Below are 25,798 nucleotides of genomic sequence, written 5' to 3' on the forward strand. Positions count from 1 at the left end.
CAAGGAATCACTGAGCCAGAAGTAATGGTATATTTGCAAGCAATTATTTTCACAAAACCAGAGAATCTCAACGATATTTTACTGTTCAACAGTGTAGTCCAACATTGTGAGGTTTAAATACTTTTTAATATATTATCTCTGAACAAAATATGACCGTGTATTATAAATACAGCACTACTTATGTCTTTACATTAAGTTATGGTTAATCAAAAACTGTTAGCTCAAAAGTTAGAACTTTTAAAATTTGAGGTTAATACAGAAGAAAAAAGGTCCGTATTCCTTGTTAACAATGAGAGATTATCCAATTAAATTGAAAATGTAATGTCACAAAACAAGGGCTTTTGAAGTGGTCTTGATGTGATAGTCACAAAGTGGGAGTTTAATTAAACATAATCAAAACTTTTGATCATTTTCATTCTTTCACAAATACAGGCAATTAATTATACACATATATTTACATAAAGTAAAGTTTTAGTAGTATTGACACAATTATGTACATGTTTGTGTGCAAGAAGAATTCTCAACAAAAAGTGCAGGTACTTAACAAATCGGTGGTGGTTAAAGTAGAGGAAAAAATAAGCACTCCACTTTCTAATTTTGACACATTCTGTGCCAAGTCGTCCTTGCAGTCAAAATCAATCAAGTAACTGTTTTCAACAGTTAGGAGCTCCCAGCCTACATAAAGCAGGATTGACTGGCTGTGACTGTTTAGGCAACTTGATACAGTTATGCTTTGACTGTAGGTGATTGATAAGCCAGCTGTGCCTACCACTTGCCTACTCTTGTCTGTTGACTGTTTTGACTAGTCACAATTGCTTGAAATATGATCTGACTGTTGGTGAATAGCCTGTATAAAAGGCATAGCACGGAAGTGGATTGATCTTTTGACTGTCTGTGACTGTTCAGATAGCAGGAGGGTTAAACTCAAACAAGATCTAAAAAAGGGAAAAAACGACTGTCGGTTTCAACATCACAATCTGTTCAGAAGCATAACAAATAACATCTTTATATACATGGTATCACATAAATCTGCTTATCTATCTCCAGTACAAAAAAAAAAGGGAACAAAATATGCATATATCAAAAATAAAACGTTTCTACAGTGTTTACCCATGTTTACAATATTATGACTTAGAATACATCACTGGTCATCAGTAATTACATAGAATGAATACATGAATGCATTTAATCCTACTGCTTTTCTAATTTCTTGTCCATGTGCTCTGTAACTATTTTAGACTTGACTCAAGTCATCAATTCTCCTTAGTCCATAGCCAATGTGCAATAAAATTGCATGCGGCACACTGACCATAGACAAAATAACATCTTGAATCAAGCCTATAGCAGTGCCAGCTTTTTAAGCTCTAACATGCAAGCCACGTAAACATTTAAAGCAAAGAATCATAATATTTTTATCTTGTTAATTATATTGCTAAAGAAAACAAGAATACCATTAGTGCTTTGAATTATAACAGCAGCAACCGGGAACTTCCCTGGATTTATATACAGGTCCAATTTAGTGTTAAAATTATCTTAGCTTCTCTTCATATTTTAATTTTTTAGAGACCGCAATTTATAAAATGCAAAAGGTAGAGAGAATGCAATATTCAGATTTCTCTTTTCAAAACGGGACTTAAAGGGAATATACATCATTTGCTTTTGCTGTAATTTTCAGAAATGGATGGAATTGGGGGGTTGGAAATATATAGCTATTATAGTTACACTGACTTTTTTGAGGTTTTGGGTTCAAAAATGCTATAAAAACCAAGAAAAACAATCATTTTCCTGTAGTCTGGTTCCCTGACTCCATTTAAGAAGAAACAGAGCAGTTTACATACATTGGGGAATTGTAAGGTCAGGGAACCAGTCTAGCTGGCTTGTACCCGTTCATAGGTGTGTAATCGAGTGCAAACAAGTGCGATGGTCAATTGGGTCCAGTATTTGAAAAAAGCCAGTTTTTTCCAACGCTGATCGGCCGATCAGCGTTGGAAATTGATACAAAAATACCACTTTTCTTGAAAATGACAGTACCAGGTGCCATGATTTTACAGGATGCTTTACACTGTCATTCACTAACAGTCCAGCAAGGTATTTCAAAATGATTTGGTAGTTTTATTTTTTGATGTTTGCAAATGTTGTATTTTCCCTTTAAGCAGAGTGTCGAGTTAAGCAGGGTTGTATATCATTGTTATACTACTGAAGGGAATGGATTCTTTGTTTGACTTAACAGTTGTTTTGAGTTATCAGAGTTTGACTTACGGAAACTCCACTGTATATTGCATTCTCTCTCACAAATAGCAAACACTGACAGAGTTGGCAAGCATTATGACATCATTAACGACGTGATCGAGGAAAAAGAATAACTTAAACTTGTTTCATATTTTGAATCTTGACAAGTTACATGTAACTTCAAGTTCAACGGCTGAAAGTTTGCAGCAAACACAGTTTAGCATTTGGTATCCAACAATACACCAAAAATAATAAATAGATTTTAAAAATAGTTTTGTTGGATCCATATTTCCTGGATCAAGTCAATGTTTTTACTTTGTCTCGAACTAATAAAATATTTAACAACTTTCTATTAATAACTACATGGGTTTAACAGGATCACCCCATCATGATTTCACACACTTTCATTTCACAATGGGGTGGGAAAGAATAACAAGATCATCAGATGATTGTTTGTAAATACATTTTTTTTTCAAACAACAGTGTGTTTTTGGTATATATAAAGAGTTTGTTTTCAAAATGCGACAAACATCCTTTTGTTACCTTTTAGAATAGCGCCCTCTTCTGGTTGACCAAAGCCAGTTTCGACAGCTGTTATTACATGTATATGTTTATGTAATAAAACACAGTTTAGGAATACAATAAAGCAAAAAATTGTTGTTTAAACAGCTGTTGTGCCGTGAATGCTTGATAAATTTTCAACACTGCGCATCTTTTCCACCTTATTTTCCAAACGTATATATTGCATTTTCGAAATAAACTCTTCAGTTCTGAATTAAGCAAAACATGATCACAAACTATTAAAATGAGCCTCCACGTTATTTCTTTTTTTCATGGCTAACACTCTACAACGTTGCATTTTTGGGGGAAAAAAGGAAAATCACGTTAAGTAAAAGTAAAATGTCACCATCATTTTGAGGATATGTTTCTATTAGCTGTAAAAATGATTAATCTTTCCGAAAAAAATTAATTTTAAAGCAAAGACAAAAGTGACTAAACGTGTTCCAAAACGACAAAACATACAACTCATTTGTTGCATTTCAGTTCACATCGACTGAAAATGCTCAAAATATTTGGCAAGAGAACTATACAGAAAAGTACAATTATATACAACCAGTGAGTTTTCCTGACGATACAAAATACAAATTAAAGAGCGTTAGGAGGGAAAAATGGATTACAAAACAAAATTTCCGATATCAGAAAGTTGACCAATCATACAAAGTGTAGATGCATTGTAGTTGCTCTTTGGAAGTAGAAAAGGAAGATGAGTGAACACGAAATAATTATCAATTAACACATCGATAATCGATATTTGTTAGTAAGAGAAGGCTATTGATAAAATATCACCAGAGGTGGGTTACATAATCAGAAGACAGAATTGCAGTAAGTGTAAATTTTACTCTATTATCGTTTATTAGGGTGTAAAGGACTGTACAACATTTGCTTTTGCTGCAATTTTCAGAAATAAATGGATTTGGAGGTTAAGTATGTTATAGAAAATATTGTTAAAACTGAATTGTTTCACGTTTTGGGCTTGTAGATGCTGGAAAAACCAAGAAAACCTATCATGTTTTTGTAGTCTGGTTCTCTGACCCCACTTAAGATGAAACAGAGCAATTGATACACTTTGGGGAATTGTAACGTCAGAGAATCAGTCTAGCAGGCTTGTACCCCTTCACAGGTGTTATCAATTGCAAAGAAAAGTCAGAATAACTAAATATGAAAGCCAGTTCTCTCCAACACTGGTCGGCCGACCAGCGTTGGAAAAATACAGTTTTTCTCGAAAATGTCAGCACACCAGGAGCCACGATTTTTAAGGATGCTTTAGACTGTCAGTCCCTAACAATTCAGTAAGAAATTTTGTGATAATGTGATCATTTCATGTTTAGATGTTTGCAAATGTTGTATCTTCCCTTTATTTTTGACGTTTTATAAAATGCCTGCTGGTACTTTTTCCAAAGGTCAATAATTTTCAGAAATTGTTCTGGTCCATGACTGTCCAAGGCCCAATTTCACGGCGCTGCTTAACAGTTAGCAGAAAAGTTGTGTTTAGCATAGCAGAAAAATGTGCTAACCTTAAGCACTATTTCACGGCGTGGACATGCTACGGCGGTCGCGCGTGCATGGTGATTTCTATTGTTACCTCACCAAGTTAAGCAAATTTTTCATCGAAAGTAAGCGTGCCTTTTGCTGCGCTTATGCTTACTGTCTACATGAAATAGATAGATGAAGGCTCTGTTAGCAGAAAATCGTGTGCTTAGCAGCGCCGTGAAATTGGGCCCGGTTGTGTTGAGGAAGGTATGTTTGAATTCACTGTTTTTGTTTTCTTTTTGTTTGCTCTAGACTTTGTTTTTTTCCCTCCCTTTCTTTCAAATCAACCTATTTAAATACCGTAGGTATAGATAATACCTCAAAGTACCGAGCTTTCCTGTGGACTAGCCGGAGGCAACTCTGACTGCAGCACATAGTCCATACATCCAGCGTCAGTCTTACTACGTGGACTAATCAATGGTGAAGAGATATGTGAAGCGTTGGCCCTCGGTGAGCAACTGCCGCCGATGACATCGATGTAATCGTCGCTATCGGTGGAGGATAACTTTGGGAGCAGCGGACTCACTTCTCTGGGAGCGGTGGAGCTGTTGGGAGTTTGCGGTGAGAGGGCCGTGGCTACGATGATCTCCTGCGGCGCTTTGAACGCTCCGGCGGCGTGGATGTCTGGTATATCCTTGCTGTTGTTGTTGAAGCCCAGATCGGTGCGGAAGCCGTTGATCCAGTCGGGGTCCAGGTCGCCGTCATGCGAGTCGGACTTCTCCGGAGTCGACTCCGAAGGCCAGACCGACTCGTATGGCGGTGTCTGGACCGAGACTGCACCATGCATGGCCATTTGACTGTAGTTGGTGTCGGATTCCTCCCCCGGATCCTGTCTCCTGGATTCTTTCGGAGACGTCAACGGCAGTTGATTAGCTCCCAACTGGAGATAGGTCATACTGCCGGATTCACTGCCTGAGGAGAATCGATGCGGTGAAGCTGAGGATCCTGACCTGCCCGCCGTAGATTCACGTCTGGAGGTGTACTGGACGCCTCTCCCGTCATCCATGGGTATATGGACCGACGCCGGACTAGCTGGTGGACTAGTTGGCGTCTGCGTCTGGTAGCTGTTCACAGGACCAACGATGTCATCGCCATCTTCAGGACAACTGAAGACAGGAACCTCGTCTTCATGGTGCTCTTCCGTCGGGGACAGCACTCGCTGTCCCCGCTCGACGTCCAGCTCCGAATGACCGTTGGGCCTCCGATGGTCACTCCCGAAGGCCACATTGTAGTGCTCGGCGTCAGACTGCATATCGTGGAATCCCTGATCGCTTGACCCCGAGCTGGAACTCAGGCTGCTCTTGTTGGACGTGACATTTGACCTTTGGCCCACCAGCTCGTGGACCGATTCGCTGGTCTTCAGGACGTCAAAGTATTCTTTTTCTTGAGGGCGGGTTGGAAAGCGACTCGTGAATTTGTCACTCTGCAAAAATAAAGATAAAAGCTGTCAAATGAGAAATTTGCATTTTAGAACTGACAATTCTAAGCCTTTTGCATATGTGTGACTTTTTTCTATCACGTTCATATTTATACTTCCTTTTTCCCATACATTGATAATAAGCCTTTGCCACACAAAACCATGCCAGCCTGCCGTGACATTTCACAGCAATTTAATGGTTGCTGGATATACCATTGAAATACCCTCATCAGTAACAATTTCTTAATTTTCAACACTAAAGTGGCCATTCAGAATAGTCAAATGTTCAAATTGTGGGTGGGCGGAGATAACTGAAAATCGAACTTCAGTTTGCAATTAAAGTAACAGAAAAAAATAATACAAAAAAGGGGGGAAAAAATTTAAATACCCGGCCTCTTCGAGATCGTCTGTCATGTCTGTCATTGGACACAGCAAAAGCTAATCATAACAAACCTGAAATAAACCATTCTTTTTAAACTATAGTGTCTTAGAAAACTGAAAACGTCGTACAAAGTTTGGTGCGCTTGGCAATTTTCGTCTGTTTCAATTATTGCATGCTGGAAGCCTGGAAAAGCTATTGAAAACTCCTGAGCTGGGAGAGCATTGTCTTAAACTATCTGCTTCATTTGAAGCATTACTTTGTTCTTCGACTAGGATATATTGAACAATCATTCAGAATTTCGAAAATTCAAAATTTGGGGTGGGCGGGTGGGTCAAAACAATTTCGAAAAAAGATTGAAATTTTTTAACATTGACTATTCTAGAGATTATTTTTTTAAAAACAAATCAATATTAGATTTTGCCCGTCACCGACATATCAACACTGTATACTCAGTGTGTGACCTCCCGAGTGAAAGTTGGAAAAAAAATCACTCGGGTGAGACTCGAACCCACGACCTCCTGCTTTCTAGTGCAGTACGTCTTACCACTCGACCACCGAGCTAACGGGATCGGTTGGCTGGTTCGAATCTGATGTATATAACAGCTGGTTCCGCATTTAGCTATTCGTAAGATGGAATTTTCAAATGCTTACTGAGTGTTCTAGGATGCCATCTATGAAGCGAGGGCCAGGAGAGGGTTTCATGAGAGAAGACTGACGAAAGGTGTACAGGCAGAAGATGAGACACAGGATGGAGAATGCGCTGATGAGGACGCCTATCATGATGGAGGTAACTGAACGGAAACGGCAAAAGAAATGGAAAAATAAATTATCAAACAGGACCACTGAGGAGTACTATGGACAAAATTGTGTTTCGTGATCAAAAGGTTGTGCATGATTTTTCACTGTTTTCTCGAAAAGTGTCATATCCACTGAGCTGAAACTTCAACAGGTTAGGTTTTGAACAGTTGTTTTTGGATTTGGTGTGGTGTCATTAGGCCCCGTGGATTAATTCCGATTTGCGTGCGCCCCCGTGCGCACGCGTGCGCATGCAGGCAAGCTCGAACAAAGGAGATTTTGAACCCACTGGCCCGCATCGGCACGCTTCGGCACGCATTGGCACGGACTTGCTCGCAGTGGCACGCAAACGGGCTCAGTGCCAGGCGGTACAACATTACAAACAAACCGCAGAAATGCACAATAGACATCGTCTTGGACTTTAGCCATTGTGTCCCTTAATCCGCTCATTAGTTGGTTGTAAACACTTGGCAGGGCCAGAAAGTGACTCATCTACTCTGGTGGTACCAATAATTACACGCATTCCAAAAAGACGAAATGATAAAAGTGCCCAGGAAAGGACAGGAAATGCCCCAAACATTACCGCGTGAGCCGGTACTTTCATTTAAAACACCGTGTAGAATTAAAATCTACTTGAAAAATCGAACTGTCTTTATCATAACTTTATAAATAAAAAGGTTACGGACTGGTACACTCGTTCCCAGAACTACGTGCAGACTTTTATTGAAACAGTGGTATCAAAAGAAATTATTAAAAGCTTGCCGCACCTTGCCGCAAAGAATTTTTAAAGGTCGGGGTACAGAAGCGAAATGAGAGAATTTTGTAAACGGCGAGACGCAGCCAGACTGGTCTACAACCGCATGTTATTGTACGCTGATGGAAGTGGTGTCAGACTTACATGTAGTCTGGCTGGCGGTATTTAACAGTAATAACGTGTGCACGCATGTTCCGTGTTGTGTGGAGCGGGATCGGCCATTGCCAGACGTTGTCTGACACGCGGTGGTGGTATTTATAAACAGGGATAATGCGTGGACACATATTCCGTGTGCTGCGTTGTGCTGGGTGGGATCGGAACTATACTTTTGGTAGATTGAGTGGCGGGGTATTCTGCAATTGTGCCAAAAAAAATCAGGGCTGCGTGGAAATCGGGGCGGGAGGTGATAAACACCGGATTAACTAAATGGCCGGAAAGATTCCTATATCTGGTAATCATTTGTCACCCTGTGCACAAACCCTACGGGACTGCAGGTCTGAAAATTTCTAAGTGTTTTCTCAATTCAAAACTTGTCCCTGCAAATTTAGATTTTTTAGGACATATATAGTATCACTTTTTGATGGCTGATAGGTCATTAAAAGGGAAAAATTACTGATGGCCAGATATGGGAATCTTTTCATATTTGGCTCTAGAAGTTGTTGGAAATTTCAGCGTCAAGTTTCGTGGAATATGGTGCATCACTTCACTTTTTGGGGACCAAAAGCAAAACTTCACTAATGTGCTTATTAACAGCACTAAGTGCCCTAAAAATTTCATATTTTGCCACACAATTTGAAATTCACATATCAATGACTTTATTAAAAAGGTATCATGCACATGTACGATCAATGAAAAGAACAAATATTTCTTCACAAGCCCATAGGAAGATTATAAACATAAATACACATGTATAAATGTATAATTTGTTTTTGTGTAATATAAAATTTGAACATGAACAGTGAATATTTGAGAATAAAAAAAAAAAAAATCGTACATACGTTAGATACTGTGTTCCCTTTTTAACTTTAGTTAAATTTAGTTTACAATTTGACTTGAACAATATCAGTCCAATCTCTTCCCATCTGATCTTAATACTAATATTAGCCATTTTTTTCTCAACAAAGCAAATAATTAATAAGTTTTTTTTTCGTTGCAGTATGCGCCACCAATTTTTTTTTTTTTGAAAAACTTGTCCAGTTCACCAAAAGAATCATACTGCTCAACTTCACTAGTTCAGTTCGTTTACCATACAGTGCAGCTGTAAATACAGTAGTTTGTGTACAACATACTTTTGTACAGGAGGCAATCAGGCATCTTTATTGTCCATAAATATTCTCCAGTTCGGCATCGGCCTCATCATGCTCATTGAGCTCGGGAAAATAACGCGCCGTGCAACCATAATATATATTACGATTATACCATAATATTCCTCCCATTCCACGCTAAGCCACTCAATATTTGTATACTATATCACCGAGCTCATGAATAATATACACTCAAAATATTCTAAGAAAAAAACCAAACGCAACCGTACTCCGTAGGCGCGCGCCAGGCATGATTCGGACTCTGCCATAGGGCGCCGCCATCTTGAATTGCGCCCTCAGTCATTCTTTAGATCGCACCGTAAAAATTCGTGAAATTATACCCCCCAAAATAGGCGGCCCAGTTTCGAATTTCCTTAATACACGGGAGGGGGGGGGGGGGATTTCTGTGTTTTTGTTTTTGTTTTCAATACTGTCAGATCCATTTTTGTTGATTGGTAAATATGACATATGTTAATGTTGCTGCTGTCATACGGACGTTCACGTCCACTCGCTGTAGCCTACATATTTTGTGACCGATTTCCTGGAGCTTGACTACTCTTGATTTTGCCGGGCCGGCACTGGGAACGTGAATAATACTTTTTTGGGGCCGGCGACGAATCATGTCTCCATGACAGTCTCACGATCTTTACGCAGTTTGCTTGTTAATTATGTAAATGTGAGTCACAGTCTTTGATTGATTGGAGTATCAACTTCATAAACATAAACACACCTGATACATGTATTTACTTTTGAAATTTGGCATCCGCGCGGCCAGGGTACCGGAATGTCGTCAGTGCAAATTTTACTTGGGTCGGTGCAATTCAAAATTGAAAATTTGAGAGCACATAACATTTTTTTTTATGTCAATGAGAAAATGGATACAACAGTTACAATGAAACGAACAAAACATTCAACTTCAATTGTGCATGCATGGGCCTACAGCAAATAAAATACCGATCGCCATTGCAACAAAAAAATCAACTTGACTCTCAATGGGCGCGGCCCCAATTATGAGGCCTATTACTTTATCAACATATCATGACGATACGTACGTGTAGGCCTATGATTGATGTACAGCAGTGCCTATCATGACTTTTGATCGGAGGACTATAAAGTTGAATGATGAAAATGAACTCGATGATGTGTATTCTTTCTCTTTCAATAATTGGTGTTTAACTTGAATAATGGAGTGGAACTTTCTTAAAAATGCAGATTAATATAAATTAAGAATAATGGCATAAATAAAGCAGTCTTCAAATTAGGTTTTGCCCTTCACCGACGTTTTTAAACACTGTATACTCAGTGTGTTACCTCCCGAGTGAAAGTTGGAAAAAATCACTCGGGTGAGACTCGAACCCACGACCTCCTGCTTTCTAGTGCAGATGCTATGTACATCAGATTCGAACCGGCCAACCGATCCCGTTAGCTCAGTGGTCGAGTGGTAAGACATCTGCACTAGAAAGCAGGAGGTCGTGGGTTCGAGTCTCACCCGAGTGATTTTTTCCAACTTTCACTCGGGAGGTAACACACTGAGTATACAGTGTTTAAAAACGTCGGTGAAGGGCAAAACCTAATTTGACTTATATCACCCCGACGCAAAATTCCATCTTATAAAGCAGTCTTTCAACTGACGTTCATATTTACAGTAAGAACGGTCGGTGTCTTTCAGTTAAAACCGAAGCTCTCAACGAAAAATAACAAGAAATATAATATGTCCGGAGCTCAATTAAACGACGCAAAAAAAGCTATGAAAATAGCCTAGCCTTACGTACGTAAAGTGCAGTACATGTACATGTCACGTATCATAAAAGAGTAATCCAGACACCATGCATTGTGGCACTGCCATGCACCAACGTCTTTTATGTCATTGGAACTCCAGCCCTTTCATCGCAAACCTTTCATTATTTATCACAACCTCTTTGTCTGGTGCCGCCTTGGCCGGCTACCCAATTTCTTTTGTCAGCGTTAATCTAGGGATTAGTGTAGCAACCCTTGCCTGTGCTCAATAGCCCGCATAAGCACGCAATGGCACGCAGTTGCCTGCAACGGCACGCAACGGCACGCAGGGGCCTATGCAATTGCGGGCAGACCCGTGCAGCACGGGGTAGCACGCATGAGCACGCGTGCGCACGGGGGCGCACGCAAATCAGAATTAATCCAGGGAGCCTAAGGCCAAAAAAAAATTACTTCTGCTTCCGATTACATGGCATTTGAAAATAGGGTAGGTAGGTAGGGAATTTATCTTTTTTTTGGCAATTTTTGTGAGTACAATCATATCGAGGTGAAATGAGATTTGAAGGTTTGCATGGTGAAAAGATACTAAGACAAGATAAGTTTGCGGTAGCACCATGTGAATAAATCTCTTTTGTGAGTATGTGTGGTTCTGAAAAAGAACCGGAGGGACTCAACGTTTCGAACAGTATGCTCTGCCCGTCGTCATATCGAGGTGTCTGCATGTAGTAAAGGGTACAAGATAGTAATTGATGGTTTTCAGGTTTTTTTTCTCATTTCCCCCCCCCCCCCCAAAAAAAATTTAGGGTATGGGCTGTTAAAAAAGGATAGGTAGGGTAACTGGAAGCAGAACTATCTGTGTTTTGTTTTTTTTGGCCTTAGTGGAAATGAGCGAAATGCATGAAAAGCAAATGATCCTTTATGCTTTTAAATGGACTTCTTTTTCACTTATTCAACTTCTAAGATCTACTGAGCTCGAAGACCAACTTACTAGGATAGTCCGCACCACACATTTCTTTCTCCAGCTGGGTGGGAGGTCCCAGTAACTTGTGGCCTTCGTCTAATCCTGTTACGGCAAAAACCTGAAACGTGAACTGGACGGCTTCCTGAAACGCCGAGCAGTTGACGTCGAGCACGGCCTGGGTCACCGAGACGGATTTGTTGACGCTGCCGTGGGAGGGGTCTCCGCTGGGCCAATAGTGGACCTCGTAGCCGAGAAGCGGTCCGTTCAAGGATTCCGGTCGGTCCCAGGACAGATCGATCACCGTGGAGGAGGCCTTGCGATGACCCAGGTTTCTTGGGAGAGTCGGCCCTGTTTAAAAAAAAAGGAGGACGAAAATTCAAACCAAATTTTCATAGGCAACTTGGAGAATTGTCATTGTCGGGGAACCAGACTAGCTGGCTTGCACTTGTTCTCGGATGTGCCACCGATTCCCAACAAAATGAGGACTAACTAAATTTTGTAAACGTAATTGGGGGCAGTATTTGAAAAAAGGAAAAAATTTCTTCGTACGATGGTGGAAAGTGATACAAAGGTGCCATGATTTCACAGGATGCTTGAGACTATTAATCACTTACAGGCAAGTAAGGTATTTCATAATAATTTGGTAGCTTTGTTTTTTCATGTTTGCAAATATTACCTTTAAAACAATCAATGAATAGATTAAAATAACTGATAGATGACACCAAACCACTTACTAGAAAACTGAGTTTTGAGCTCTTTGTCCGCTTGACTTTCTCCAGCTTTGTTGTGGACGATAACCATGACGTTGTATTTTCTGTATGGAAGTAGTTCTTCAATCAAGAACCGGCGATTTGTTGGGTCACGAACCTCACTGATGTATCTAATGACAAAGGAGGGGAAAGAAATATCAAATTTTGCACTTCTGCCAAACCGTTGTACATGTACCCTGCATGTATGGACTATCAAGGATACTCCACAATTAATACTGGTCAACCATTTATACTCCTAGGTGGACAGAGGAAAGTGGGGATAAAGTAGCTTGCCCAAGGACACAACATGTAGCCAGCAGCTGGATTTGAACCTCTGACTCTGTGATCATGTTATTCCCCTGCTACGCTAGTTGTACCCTGCACGTATGGACAATCTAGGTTACTCCTCAGTTAATGCAGGTTAACCATTTATACTCCTGGCTGGACAGAGGAAAGTGGGGGTAAGGTAGCTTGCCCAAGGACACAACATGTAGCCAGCAGCTGGATTCGAACCCCTGACTCTGTGATCATGTTATTTCCCCTGTATGCTAGTTGTACCCTCCACGTATGGACAATCTAGGTTACTCGTCAGTTAATGCCGGTTAACCGTTTATACTCCTGGGTGGACAGAGGAAAGTGGGGGTAAAGTAGCTTGCCAAAAAGGACACAACATGTAGCCAGCAGCTGGATTTGAACCTCTGACTCTGTGATCATGTTATTCCCCTGCTAGGCTAGCCTGCGCAATTCCCGATGACTTACACAATGCCGAGAGGGTCGACCTCATTCCACTTCACCGTGTATCTCAGGATCACACCCTGCGGATTGGACGGTTTGTCCCATGTGACCAGGATCCTGTCCGACGCCTCGGAAACCGCCACCAAGTTCTCTGCTTTCGCCGGCACTGTAAAATATTCCCCAAAGAGGTTAGAAATCCTAAAGCTGCTTTGCTCTCTCAAAAGGGACTCTTTTGGCAGCTGGTCAAATGGTTTTTTTTTAAATGTGGAAAAAAAGGTCGTCCCTGTTTCAAAAACTTTTAAATGTTTTGAAATTGTATTTTCCATAGCAAATTTATGCCGTCGGAAAAATCGGTGAATTTCAGCAACTTTCTTGTCGAGAGCCAAGAAAGATGTATTTCTTGAATTGATACAATTCTAAAAAATCAGGTCAAAAAACTTACATTGGAAGCAAAATCATGGTCTAAAACATTTACAGTACATTTGAGACATATTTAGGATCACAAATTTGAAAAAATGAAAAACAGATGGATAATGATGCTTATATTGTATACATGTCAAGTCCACAAGACAGCAAAAGAATCATTTGAATTAGGCCTCTGGAGATGTATGTATGTCACTGTGGGAGAGTAACTTCCTAAAGACTCCCAGTGAGTAATGTGGTGTGAACTTACTTCTTGTTAAATCCGGAATTACGAGTTCTGTGAAGGGTCCAACAGCGCCCTCTGTGGTGTATGCAGCAACTCGAACATCGTATTCCTGGAACTTGTCTATACCTGTATTTCCAAAACAAACAAAAAATTGTGTATAAGGAAAAAAAAAAAAAGCTCCGGTTTCTGGTCTGCGCGCGCGTCGCTGTAGCCATGCGCGCTGGCAAAATTAAAAACAAATGTTTCAATGTAAGATGATGTCTCAAAACTGCCAAACTCACTGGTTTGACTGGAATCCTGCGGCTGCACAATTTGAACGTGTTTTACGATTGAGTATAAGCTTTATGTGGCCTCTCTCGGCTCCCATACAATTTTGCACTAAATTTAGTCGAGCACCATTTGCAGTCATCAGCCAACATTTGAAGAAATAAAAAGTAAAAAAAGAAAAGAAAAAAAAAGCCGCGTCGCCGCACCACTATCGGGGCAAGCTCCATACCAGAAACCGAAGACTTTTTTTTTTTGGCCTGAAATTGCACAACACATATTGATGCTGTAGGTTTTGCAGTAATGAATCTATGATCCAACTTCAATATGTCTAGCCGAGGCCAAATCTGAGCCGAGCTAGTGGCTAGGTCTTTATCCACTACAATGACATCGGAACATGCTGACAACAGACATAGCCGTAGCTCCGGACACCCTGTTTCGGACACTGGCTTTCCCACTGCTACATCTTCAGTCTGTACGGGCCCGTCTCAGTTCGCATCCGGGACGAGTTCCAAACAAATAGCGGGTAGAATCATTCACGTTGTCCAGAAGAAGCTCTGCATTTGTCCCGGTCATGTTCCGGGGAAATTTTCATCAGCAACTGCTTGACTCACCAATACTGGTAACTTCACTGCGGGAAGATTGCGGGGGAAGTTGTTCAGAATCCTGTAACTTACAATATCCCAAACTTGTCCGGAATTTCGTCCCGGATATGAATTGAGATGGTCCCTAACAGTATTAGTACTTACAGCTATAGTCCATCATTTGCAGCCATCCGAAAAAGTAACTGGCGTAATTATTGTTGAAAAACATACTTGGTTGAAAGATAGTAAGTGGACTAAACTCCCTGTGAAATTATTCATTCTGGCAAGCTGTCACTTTGAAGTAATCAACGAAAGAAGGCCTTTCCAACGGTGCGTCTTAAGACGCACCGTAGGAAAATTTAAATTAGTAGTTCGTTTTGTTATTCGGCGCAGCGCGCACAAGCATTGGCACGACGCACAGGCGCGAGCGGTTGCTATAATTCGTCGGATCAGTGCGCGACATCGCGTATAGCTGCAATCAAAACAATTCAAAACATGATTCAGCAACTTTTGATTTGAAATTGAGATCCTAGAATGCTGTTTTTCTCGGAATATACAGCTGAAGCTGAGCTGAAACTTCATCAGGTTAGTTGCTCAGTATCCTTCATTAGATTTTGAACACTTTTGTTGCTTCAAACGAACAAAATGCACAAATGATGGACTATATCTTTAATACCACGGCTAAGCTCAATGTTGGTGTTTCAAAGTACCAACTGAAGAGATGCGTACAAGTTACATACCTCTTAGTTCGTACACGTTGTTGGCCAGGGAAACGTTGACGATGTCTGGTGGAGAACCTGACGAGATATACATCTGATACCCTCTGATGATACCATTTTGTTGGTCTGAACTCGGAGGCTGTACGCAACAAAAAGGACAATTTCATTTAGAGAGACAGAGATAAAACCTGAACAAATGCAACCAAAAAAAGAACAGATTCAAGTTGAAGAAACTTTATTTGGACTTTATAAGTACCACAATTTCATTATAGGACGTTATGAAAAATTAAGTTAATTTTATCAATTTTAATTGAATTGGATCGACTTGACTAAGAATCCCTGGATCCTGTCTGGTAATTAGATTTGATGCAGTTGACTTTCCAGGGCCAGTATAAACCTTAAAATCCTTGGTTATAAAACTGGAGCATGTTACGTAAGGAAAGCATTCAGAACCAAGCAAGCTTCCACAGTCTTCTTTGGTACACCAATAAGTGTTCAGCTCGGAGACTTCTTTCTAACTCATCCTCCAAACTTTAGAGGGTCAGAATACATTTCAGAAGGGACGAAGAGTCCTGTGGTGAAATATTCTGATGTTTATCTGAACTCGGTGTCTGTAACATGTCAAGTTTACCTGCCAAGTCAGCTGCACGTCTCGCTTGTAAGGATCCGGGTTCATACCTAGCACGGATTGACCCAGATTGTTAACTTCTCCAGTTGGCGCTGAGAAAGACAAAAAGAGAAAGCAACTGTCATTGACACTAACCACTAGGCCTTATTGCTAGGATGCAACCTCACTCCTCCAAAACATTTCCAACTGCTCCGTGTAAAAACTGGATTCAGCTTTAATTTATTCATTGGAGGGGTAACCACTGCCTCAATCCTTCAGGATTGATCCTCCAGCAGTCACTGCCAATGACATCCTGGAGCAGTGCGGATGATTTCAAGTATAATCTAGACCAAAATGTATGCGTGGCAAAGAATAAACAACACAATTAAGGCTTAGTCTAAGACCTTGACACAATGCATCCTCCAAAATCAGCCACGTAAGTCGTTATTTTGCCAGATAACCTTAATCCTTCGAAATCCTCCACTTGCAAAGAGGACTTTGGAGGATTTACTGGCCCGTTGAGATGGGCAGAGTGCGCAAAGTTGGATCACATGCATTTGGACACAGTACACATTCAGTCACTCGCAAGTCCGTTTACAAGTCTGCGCACAAGTAATGGCGGGTGAACAATCATCGTGTTCATCACAGTTCATTTGGATAGCTTGTGACTTGACTTGAGACTGGAGGACTTGTGATGGGCTTGCGACTGACTTTTGAGGACTTGTGACAGACTTGTGAGGACTTTGGGACAGACTTGTGAGGACTTGTGATGGACTTGTGAGAACTTGCGATAGACCTGTGTTGGACTTGTGTTGGACTTGTGAGGACTTTTATGGACTTGTGATGGACTTGTGATGACTTGTGATTGACTTGTGAGGACTTGTGTTGGACTTGTGAGGACTTGTGAGGACTTGTGAGGACCTTTGATGGACTTGTGATGGACTTGTGAGGACTTTTGTTGGACTTGTGATTGACTTGTGAGGACTTTTGATGGACTTGTGATTGACTTGTGACGGACTTGTGAGGACTTCTAACGGACTTGTGAGGACTTGCGCTGGACTTAACTACAACACTCAACAAAAGAGCGGCGCGGGTACACGGAATCCTTACCTGCTTCTGGCGAGACCCCAGTGACTAACGGAGACCATTCACTCCAGTTACCAGCGCCGTTCAGTTTACAGATAACCCTCGCCGTGTAGGTGGTGTAAGGTTCGATCTCGCGAACAGTGAATTGAAGGTAGAATAAATAAACCTGCAAACAGGATTGAACTCTACATGTTACGAAATGAAAACTTGGTACCGGTACGTTTGAAACACCAGGTTAAAATAATGGCATAAGGAAACTTTGTGTCCGTCAAAGTGTCTAAAAATAACAGGGGGAAAAAATGAATCCTAAAATCCTTGGTTCTCATTTGAATTTTTCCTATTTCTACTTGGGTCACCCTCTATTAAAAGATCCTACACTTCCTTCTGTCTGTCTGTCTGTCTGTCTGTCTGTCTGATGTCTTAGTCTCATGTTTTTTTGTAAAAGGCCTTAAAACTTAGATTATGCATTCGTCCTGTATATGGAGGTCCTTAACCGGTATATATATGCACAGATTTCACTGTCCTCTGAAGTCACCATTGGCACAGGAAGAAATGATTTATTTTATTTGTTTTGCTTTTTTTTGCAAATCGGTTTCTTTGTTACAATATTACAACATTATCTCTATGAAAACACTCCAAAACGTATTCATTTCGAATACATGTACATATTTATTTCAAATTCTTTCTTCTCGGTCATGTCCACTTGTCTGTCGATTAGGGTACAAAAGCATGATGCTTCACCTTATACCTAAATGTTGTCGTAAATTTGTTCTAGTATTGATCCATGTACATTATTATACACAATTACATAATTCATTGCATTTTGCTCTGTATAATATGTTTACACGGCATTGTAACATTTTATAGTAGGGAAATGGCAACATTGAAATAAATGTTTCTACTACTAAGGTCGGACGGGGGTAAAGAAAAAAAAAAGAACAAAAAAAAGAAACCTGACTGTATAATGAAACCTTTCTCAAAAATACCTCAATTGAGGGCGCACTGACAAGCTAGCAGATGCCCGCTAGTTCCATAAATTTTTGGTCCAAAGTGTGACATTTTTGTGTGTCTTTGTTACACCGGACCAGTGTAATTTTCCATTCAAGTATCATTAAAATACAACTATTTTTTATTTATTTTGCAGGTACTTTGCTTTGCATAATCACTCTTGGAGATAGAAGGCATTGAAGAAAGTGTCCTGAATTACAAAATCTTATATCAGGGACACAAACAAAAATTGGACCCCAAATGTATGGAATGACCCATTTCTGTAAACAATTCACCGTAGAAGTGCACTCACGTCCTCTGTGGTAGGTTTGGCCATCTTGCTGCTCTTGAACTCAACTTTATACTGCAGTAAATTCTGATTCTTTGGCAACCACTGCCGTGGTAACTCCCAGGTTACCTGCATGTCCACGGTACCGTTCTCCCCCGGTAGGAACCTAAGCTCCACCCCTTCTGGGGGGTTGGGAATGGCTGCGATGAAACACGATAAAGAACGGACTCAACAATCAAGGACAGAAACTAAAGTTTGAGTTTATATTAAGGCTTCGAAAGCTTCCTAAACAAGTTTATGCTAATTAGAAGTGGTTAAAGCCGTTCCCATTGACAATGTGTGGCTACAAGCCGTAGCCAAGTACATGGACGGGGCTTAACCATAGCCCCTTTTGGCTAGGAACAATCCTCATCCACCAAAATCCTATGTACTGGTAAAACTTTGATACAGTGGAACGTCGCTATACGGAACACCACTATACCGAATATTCGGCTATACCGAACATCATCCTTGGCTCTTGATTTTTGTGTTCAAAACATACCGAACATTGCTGTTGAGAAATGTCGATGGAAGAGCGCAAAGTGGCTATCATTTCCCCCAAGGAATAGAAGGGGAAAGCCACCCATTTCTGTAGGTAGTAAGCTAAAAAAACTGTGTAACTATGTATAGTCGGCACGTGTTCAAAGTCGTCTTTCAGTAACTACCAGGGCGTGCAGGCTGAAGTTTTGAAGGGCGCTTTTTATTGAAAAGTGAGTATCAGAGCACCGGCAGCTTAAAATCGCTACACCAAATGATCCCTTTTACAATTTCTGTGGATCCCGCGATGTTCATTGTAGTGGCGTTCCCCTGTATACAGCCTCAATCCTCCAAAATCAGCCTTTTTTTTTCTTCAATCCTTCAAAATCCTCCGCCTCTCGGAGCAGTGCGGATGGTATCCAGAAGCAGTGCCGATGATATCCAGCATAATCTAGGTATAATTTATGCATGGCCACGCATAAACATTGCAAGGTATAGCTTAAGACCTTGACGCAATGCATCCTCCAAAATCAACTGGCACTAAAAAGACACACAGCCTCAATCTACCAAAATCCTCCAAAACTGCCGGGTTAGTACTTACTGTCTTCAGCCCTGGCGAAGTGAACCATGCTGGTCGTCGAGTTACCCAAAGGGTTCTCTTGAGTAACACGTATCTCCATCTCGTACATAGCTGTTTGCCCAGTGAAGCTGAGTGCATTTCGATCGAGTTTCATCTCACTCCAGTCATTATCGCCTCTGAAGTTGGCAAAAGGAACGAGAAAAAGAGAAACAGATGATTGATAGTTCTGGACTCTGGTTATTATTCAGAACTTTTCATTATTGAAGATTTTAGGAAAGACCACCTTTGGTATCTTAAAATTTGATGTCCACACAGAATTTGCTGAGTTAACGTCTTTTAATTATACCGCAACAAGGCCTTACAGGGAAGGGCGCCTCGCCTAAAAGGTTGTGGGGACAGCAGAAAGTCCCCATAACTCAGTCCTAATTTGCCTAACAATAAAAAACTTCCCCATAACGCGGTGACGGCCTGCCCACACACACAACCAGTCGTACTTTACATTACTCTCGAGGACAAGGGATTGTCTTTCCCTTTGTCCCTATTTTAACAATCTCCCGTAGACTAAGCACACACTAGATGGGTCTAGAACGGCCACGTGTCTGGTCTATAAAAATGCATGTCACACACTTATATCCATTTTTACGTGCAGATCAGTGATATTGCACTGTGTTCATTGCGCGCGTTGCATGCGCGTATAGAGCCTACCAGCGTGCTGGCTTCGTGCAATGAGAACTTAATTAACTGCAACGTCAACCGCTCAGTCTCATGTCCGGCATGGCAGGACATCAACACTTTCAGTTATCAAAGGTTAAAGCTACAGTCCATCATTTGCAGCCATCCGAAAAGTAACTGGCGTAATTATTGTTAAAAAACATACTTGGTTGAAAGATAGTAAGGAGACTAAACTCCCTGTGAAATTATTTTCTCTGGCAAGCTGTCGCTTTGAAGTAATCAACGAAAGAAGGCCTTTCCAACGGTGCTTCTTAAGACGCACTGAAGGAATTTTAAATTAGTAGTTCGTTTTGTTATTCGGTGAAGCGCGTGCAAGCATTGGCACGACACACACGCACGCGCGGTTGCTATAATTCGTCGGATCAGTGCGCGACATCGCGTCGCTGCAATTGGCTCAGTGAGAACGTGTCGCGGACGCTGACTTCAGGCCCAATTCAAAACATGATTCAGCAACTTTTGATTTGAAATTGAGATCCTAGAATGCTGTTTTTCTTGGAATATACAGCTGAAGCTGAGCTGAAACTTCATCAGGTTAGTTGTTCAGTACCCTTCTTTAGATTTTGAGCACTTTTGTTGCTTCAAACAAACAAAATGCAAAACTTACAAATGATGGACTATATTTTTAATTACAACCATGTATCCTTTCGACTAATTGGCACGATATAACAAAACAATTGTTGACTGCTGTGATATGCGATTTGCTGTTTTTAACCCCCTCAGGGTGCATAACAGCTGAGGCGAATGCGCCTCTCGAGCATTCGAGCATCCTTTCCAGTAGTCTTCCCAAACTCTCGCTTTATGTTGAGGGGGTAGTTGTGTACGGAGCCCAAAACGAGTTCAACTTCAAGTACATTCACTCACATTCTCTGCTTGTACTGAACATACGTAGCCTTGACACCGAGTCCGGTGTACTGTTCCCGCTCCCAGGAACACGTGAAATTCTCTTTGTCACGACTGAGACAGCGAAGATTCTCAACTGGATAAGGAGGAACTGTGGCGATAGAACAAGAAAAACAATTTTTGTTTAAAGGTTCATTACTACAATCCTGGCCAAATCTTGCTGGGCCTCCAACCCCCCGGCCCCCCCCCCCCCCTCAATGTTGTCTCTCATTGCGCAGTGTGTGCTCCATCAGCTGGAGAGAACAACATTGAGGGGGGGGGAGGGGAGCAGTGGGTGACCGTGGCAGGCTAAGGTTATTTCCAAGTGTTCCAAGGACCTGTTTGTTGCCACCCATCGAGCATCTCAGATGTCTCCCATTGATTGGCACATCAACTGCAAACTTGGCCAGCGAATTGGTCTTGGGGTCCCCCAGAAGCCTAATAGTTTTGGCCCCATAGGTCAAAGGTCAAGGTCATTGTGGTTAAAACAGTAAAACTGGTTTCTAAAGGATATCTCAATAATTATTTGGCTGATCAACATGTGCGTTGTAGGTATGTCAATGTACCGTAGGTCTTGGGGTCCCCCAGAAGCCTATTGTTGGTTTTGGGTGCTATAGGTCAAAGGTCAAGGTCATTATGGTAAATAGAAATTGTCTTCCAGGCATCATTTCAGAAATGTTCTTGTTGATTCTTTTTGGACATTTGTTGAGACAGGCATTCAAGTTGCAACACACAATTGAATGCAATGATGCTGCCCCATGGACAATCTCGCTAAGTGCAACTTCTAGTTTAGGGGTTTCAGGAGCTTCAGCGATTGCGCGCTCATTATTTCTTACACAGGGTTCCAAAGTGAGGTATCAAAATGAACAGGAGAGTGTCAGTGACAAAACGTATCTTTCAGTTGTTTTGTTCACAGAGATATGTCCATACAAGGACGATTATAAAAACTGCTTAGTTTCTTTTTGTGCCAGGTGTACATGTACCGGTATATATCAGCTGTCAAAACTGACTTTTGAGCAACCAGGAGAGGGTGGAATTTTTAGAGGGAAAATGGCGCTGACTCCATGTTGGAAACAAACTCTTCAAATGTCATGAATGTTACAACTTACTTCCTACATATACTCTTGTGGCTGTTCTGACCAACGTGCCGTAGCTGGGCAGTGCGTCGCAGTCAAAGCAGCAACGATATGTCATCCCTTCCCTCTCGCCTTTTTGCGGCATTCTAAGAGTCCGCAGGTGTAAGAGGGAGGTCCGATTGCCTTCCACCTCGACGCTGTGATCGGCCGCGACAGCACCGCATCCCCCCATGGGAAATGTGCAGGCGACCCAGTTGACGTCCGATGCCGTCTGGCCGTCCAGCGGTCCGGCCAGTGTGCAGTTTAGTGTCAGATCAGTCCCATTCAGAACGATAGGATCCATGGGCTGGACATCGGCTGAAAAATGACAAAGTAAAGTAAAGACTGAGAATATTTTTGTACACCTGGGTGGAAAGAGGCAAGTTGGGGTGAAGTGGCTTGCTCTAGGACATAACCATACTGCCAGTGGCAGGATTCGAAACCCTGACCCTCTAATCACGAGTCACAAACCCAACATGTAACCACCCGAACACACTTCCCACAATATGAGGATGCAATACACCATGTACTAACAATGTCTTTCTCTCAGATTCAAAAAGTCTGACTTCAGACAAAAATCTGAAAAATCTCATGCCGGTAAAATGGGACCAAAAATAATACAATTTGACTCAAAGTTCCTAAATGTATTCTCTAATTGCCTTAGAATGGGGAAGGGGTGTGCCCCGGACCCCCAACAGCAGGGGTACACCTTCACTCAAATATCAAACCAACCCCCTTTCAAATGTTTCCTGAAATGCTAGATCCGCCCCTGACTTGAACATAAATATCAGTTCTATTAGTGGGCTGCATCTTAGAATTCACGGCATAGTTTTTCTGTACATTCTATTTACGTTTAATAAATTGATTAATTTTACAAGCAAGTACATGTTCTCATTCAGGTTTATTTGTTACTTCACATCGCACTATTCCCAGCTGTCATAAGTTATGGTACAACGAAAAGCTGTAATGAATTTAGATGTATCAGAAACTATAGGCCTAAGTACTGTATTAATCATTACCCTGGATTGGACATTTGGGAGACATCCCCATAGACTTGTGCACAATTTTTTTCAAACTTGTGCCCTAACCCAATATTCTCTTGTCCTTTTTCCATGAATTTCGGTATGTTTACTAATTAGACCACGAGCAACAAATATAACCTAATTGCGACAATAAAATTGTGCCTCTAACATGGCTGTGACATTAGGGAGACCTGAAAATGTCTCCCTTATGACCGATGTCTCCCATCACGCGAAGAAATTACAATACCGTGTATCCTTAGTGGTACCTTAACACGTATACCTTTGCATTTCATTGCACTTTTGGATAATTTGCACAATTTTGGCAGAAACTTGAAAAACACTTGCGGGTGTTTTAAAACGTAGCATTGTACAAGATGCATTCCTTCTTTCTGGGTAAGAAAACAAACTCAATAACTGAAGCTTCATATGCAGTGAACTAGTAATTTGCACCCCTGGCCAAATGCATAACATGTACGAGTGAATGCACATTAGCACTGGCAGCTGTCTATATTCTAGGAAGCAGTGGTGACAACGTGCTTCCTCCCCCACCCACCCCCCCCCCCATCCCCCATCCCCCCGACCCCCCCCCCCCCCAACAGTAAAGAGGTAGGGGATGAATTTTATAGTATCACACACCACACTCACAGACAACTTCATAGCAACGCCAAACTGCTTGACATTTTCAGAGACTCTTAACAGAAGATGCCCGAATGACTCGGCACCATGTCTAGCGATATGTTGAATGTTGCCAGGGCAAATAGTGTTCATCTTGCGAGCGAAAGATCGACCCGTCATATCTTGAGTCTGACTCTTTTGACTTTTCTCTACTTTGTTTTTGTCCCCGCTACAGAGTTTGTCAGACAGTGTGTACAAGATTTCAGCCAGGCTGGATCTGATAATGATGTCTGCTGTGTAATCAAGCACAAGACGGCTACTATAGAGTTACTGGCTTGCCACTTGAAAGATCAAAACGACAGTCTAATGACCCAATTCGTCTCTTCTCTCTTCTCCAACAAACTGCCAGACAATTATTTGGTACTGAGGAATGAATGAAACTGGTCACAGACTACCAATTGCAACTGACAACACATTCCAAAGTGAAGTCTCCAATTTTCCAAACTCAGGCGGTTCACTTTCTTGTTAAGTACTATAGGCCTATCGGCTCTGTGCGGGAACAGAGAGTGCACTTTTGACCACTTTTGGGAGCACCAGTTGGGGAAACCACTGCGTGCTCATACTGGTTCGCACGCGGATGGCGCCAAGTACAAAAATGTACGACTTTTATTCTGAATGTGAGTCTTTGCTTGAGCATTAGGCATCGTTGGCAATGCGTTCGAATGTCTCTCCCAGTGGTCTCCCCCAACTCTCCTTTTCTTACCGTTGAGGGGGTACTTGTGCAGAGAGCCTACAGGGGCAGTCCTACATGTAAACATGTGGAACTCCACGTGTCCCCCCCTCCCCCTACCCCCCCCCCCAAAAAAAAAGATGTTTAGCCCCACAATCTAGAGCAATACAAGGCAAACTATTTTTGGCAAGACAAGGCGAGTAATGCTGGTCCTCGAGTGCACAAACTTCTATTCAGTTGATTCAGAATGACTTTTTACTGGAAGTCTTATCAAGCAATGTGGCCTACACAATGGGCCGGATTTAGCCCATTCTTTGGCCTCACAGCAGGTAATCCTATTTCAAACTTTTTGGTCAAGGTGAGACTTGAGCAAGTCTAATTGACAGCCAGCGAGTCAGTCGGGGAGTCAGTCAGTCAGTCAGGTACAGGACTATATATAAGCTAGCCCCTCTGGGACCAGCAAAACATGTACAGCCTAAACGCCATTTGCCGTTATTTCTTCCATTTCAACGACAACTCTTCTTTTATAAAAAGTAACAAAAATTGTTTACAAACAATATCCGATGTACCGGTATAATGTAATGCTCAAAACTTTCTCAAATTCTGAAAACCTGGTCATGAATACTACAAGTCACATTCCACCCATCATCTCCCTCAAAAATTGGGTCAAACCACACCCACGTCCATGACACTGTTGACAGCTTTCAAGAAGCTGCGGAAATATTAGGATGTCAGATTTACAGGCACACAAGACAAGACAAGACAGATCAATAAAGATGATGAAAATGGGACGCTGGATTAGTGGACATGCTTGTCAGACACATTTTGAGCTTGAATGGGCAAACAGGCCAAACATATCACTGGAGCCTAGTAGTTGGAACATCAAGAAGCAAATGTCAACTGGGCATCAACTGGCCATTAATTCTACGATGCAGATGCTAGCTATCCCTCCTGGGCAGTAACAGGATAACCGTTCAAAACTTAAAGGTTTATGTATGGCATGCTGTTCCAACTTAACTGTGCGTCGTCAAGTCTGCTTTAAGATTATTCGAATCCCACTCATACACGGAAAATGTAGCGCATCTGTGTCCCATAAACATGTACCACTTGACCTTCGGCCTTGTGGTATATGGGACACGGACGCACTACATTATCCCGCATTCCACTTGCGCTCCTCGGATTACTACTAATAATTATGTACAAAGATGATATCACTTCTGAAATCCAAATTCCAAAGATTCAACTGTATCACGTCAACAAATGGGTGTCCATT

At 41.6% G+C, this 25,798-nt stretch overlaps 1 protein-coding gene across 2 annotated transcripts in view; it reads right to left on the minus strand.

Moving 5' to 3' along the window:
• Positions 1 to 4,410: 4,410 nt before the first annotated feature.
• LOC119737205 (interleukin-12 receptor subunit beta-2-like) overlaps positions 4,411 to 25,798 on the minus strand; it is a 60,431-nt gene continuing 39,043 nt past the window's right edge. For both annotated transcript variants that reach the window (XM_038211390.1, XM_038211389.1), the window contains exons 3-15: positions 22,153 to 22,476; positions 21,026 to 21,155; positions 19,454 to 19,608; positions 18,361 to 18,536; positions 17,085 to 17,226; positions 15,999 to 16,087; positions 15,389 to 15,506; positions 13,825 to 13,926; positions 13,176 to 13,317; positions 12,402 to 12,547; positions 11,695 to 12,015; positions 6,771 to 6,910; positions 4,411 to 5,743 (exon numbers count right to left, since the gene is read on the minus strand). In XM_038211390.1, coding sequence (XP_038067318.1) covers positions 4,640 to 5,743; positions 6,771 to 6,910; positions 11,695 to 12,015; positions 12,402 to 12,547; positions 13,176 to 13,317; positions 13,825 to 13,926; positions 15,389 to 15,506; positions 15,999 to 16,087; positions 17,085 to 17,226; positions 18,361 to 18,536; positions 19,454 to 19,608; positions 21,026 to 21,155; positions 22,153 to 22,476 — 3,089 coding nt within the window. In that variant the 3' untranslated portion in view covers positions 4,411 to 4,639. The remainder of the gene's footprint in view (positions 5,744 to 6,770; positions 6,911 to 11,694; positions 12,016 to 12,401; positions 12,548 to 13,175; positions 13,318 to 13,824; positions 13,927 to 15,388; positions 15,507 to 15,998; positions 16,088 to 17,084; positions 17,227 to 18,360; positions 18,537 to 19,453; positions 19,609 to 21,025; positions 21,156 to 22,152; positions 22,477 to 25,798) is intronic.

The sequence above is a fragment of the Patiria miniata genome, unplaced genomic scaffold, assembly GCF_015706575.1.
Source record: "Patiria miniata isolate m_02_andy unplaced genomic scaffold, ASM1570657v1 HiC_scaffold_3, whole genome shotgun sequence".
Lineage (NCBI taxonomy): Eukaryota > Metazoa > Echinodermata > Asteroidea > Valvatida > Asterinidae > Patiria > Patiria miniata.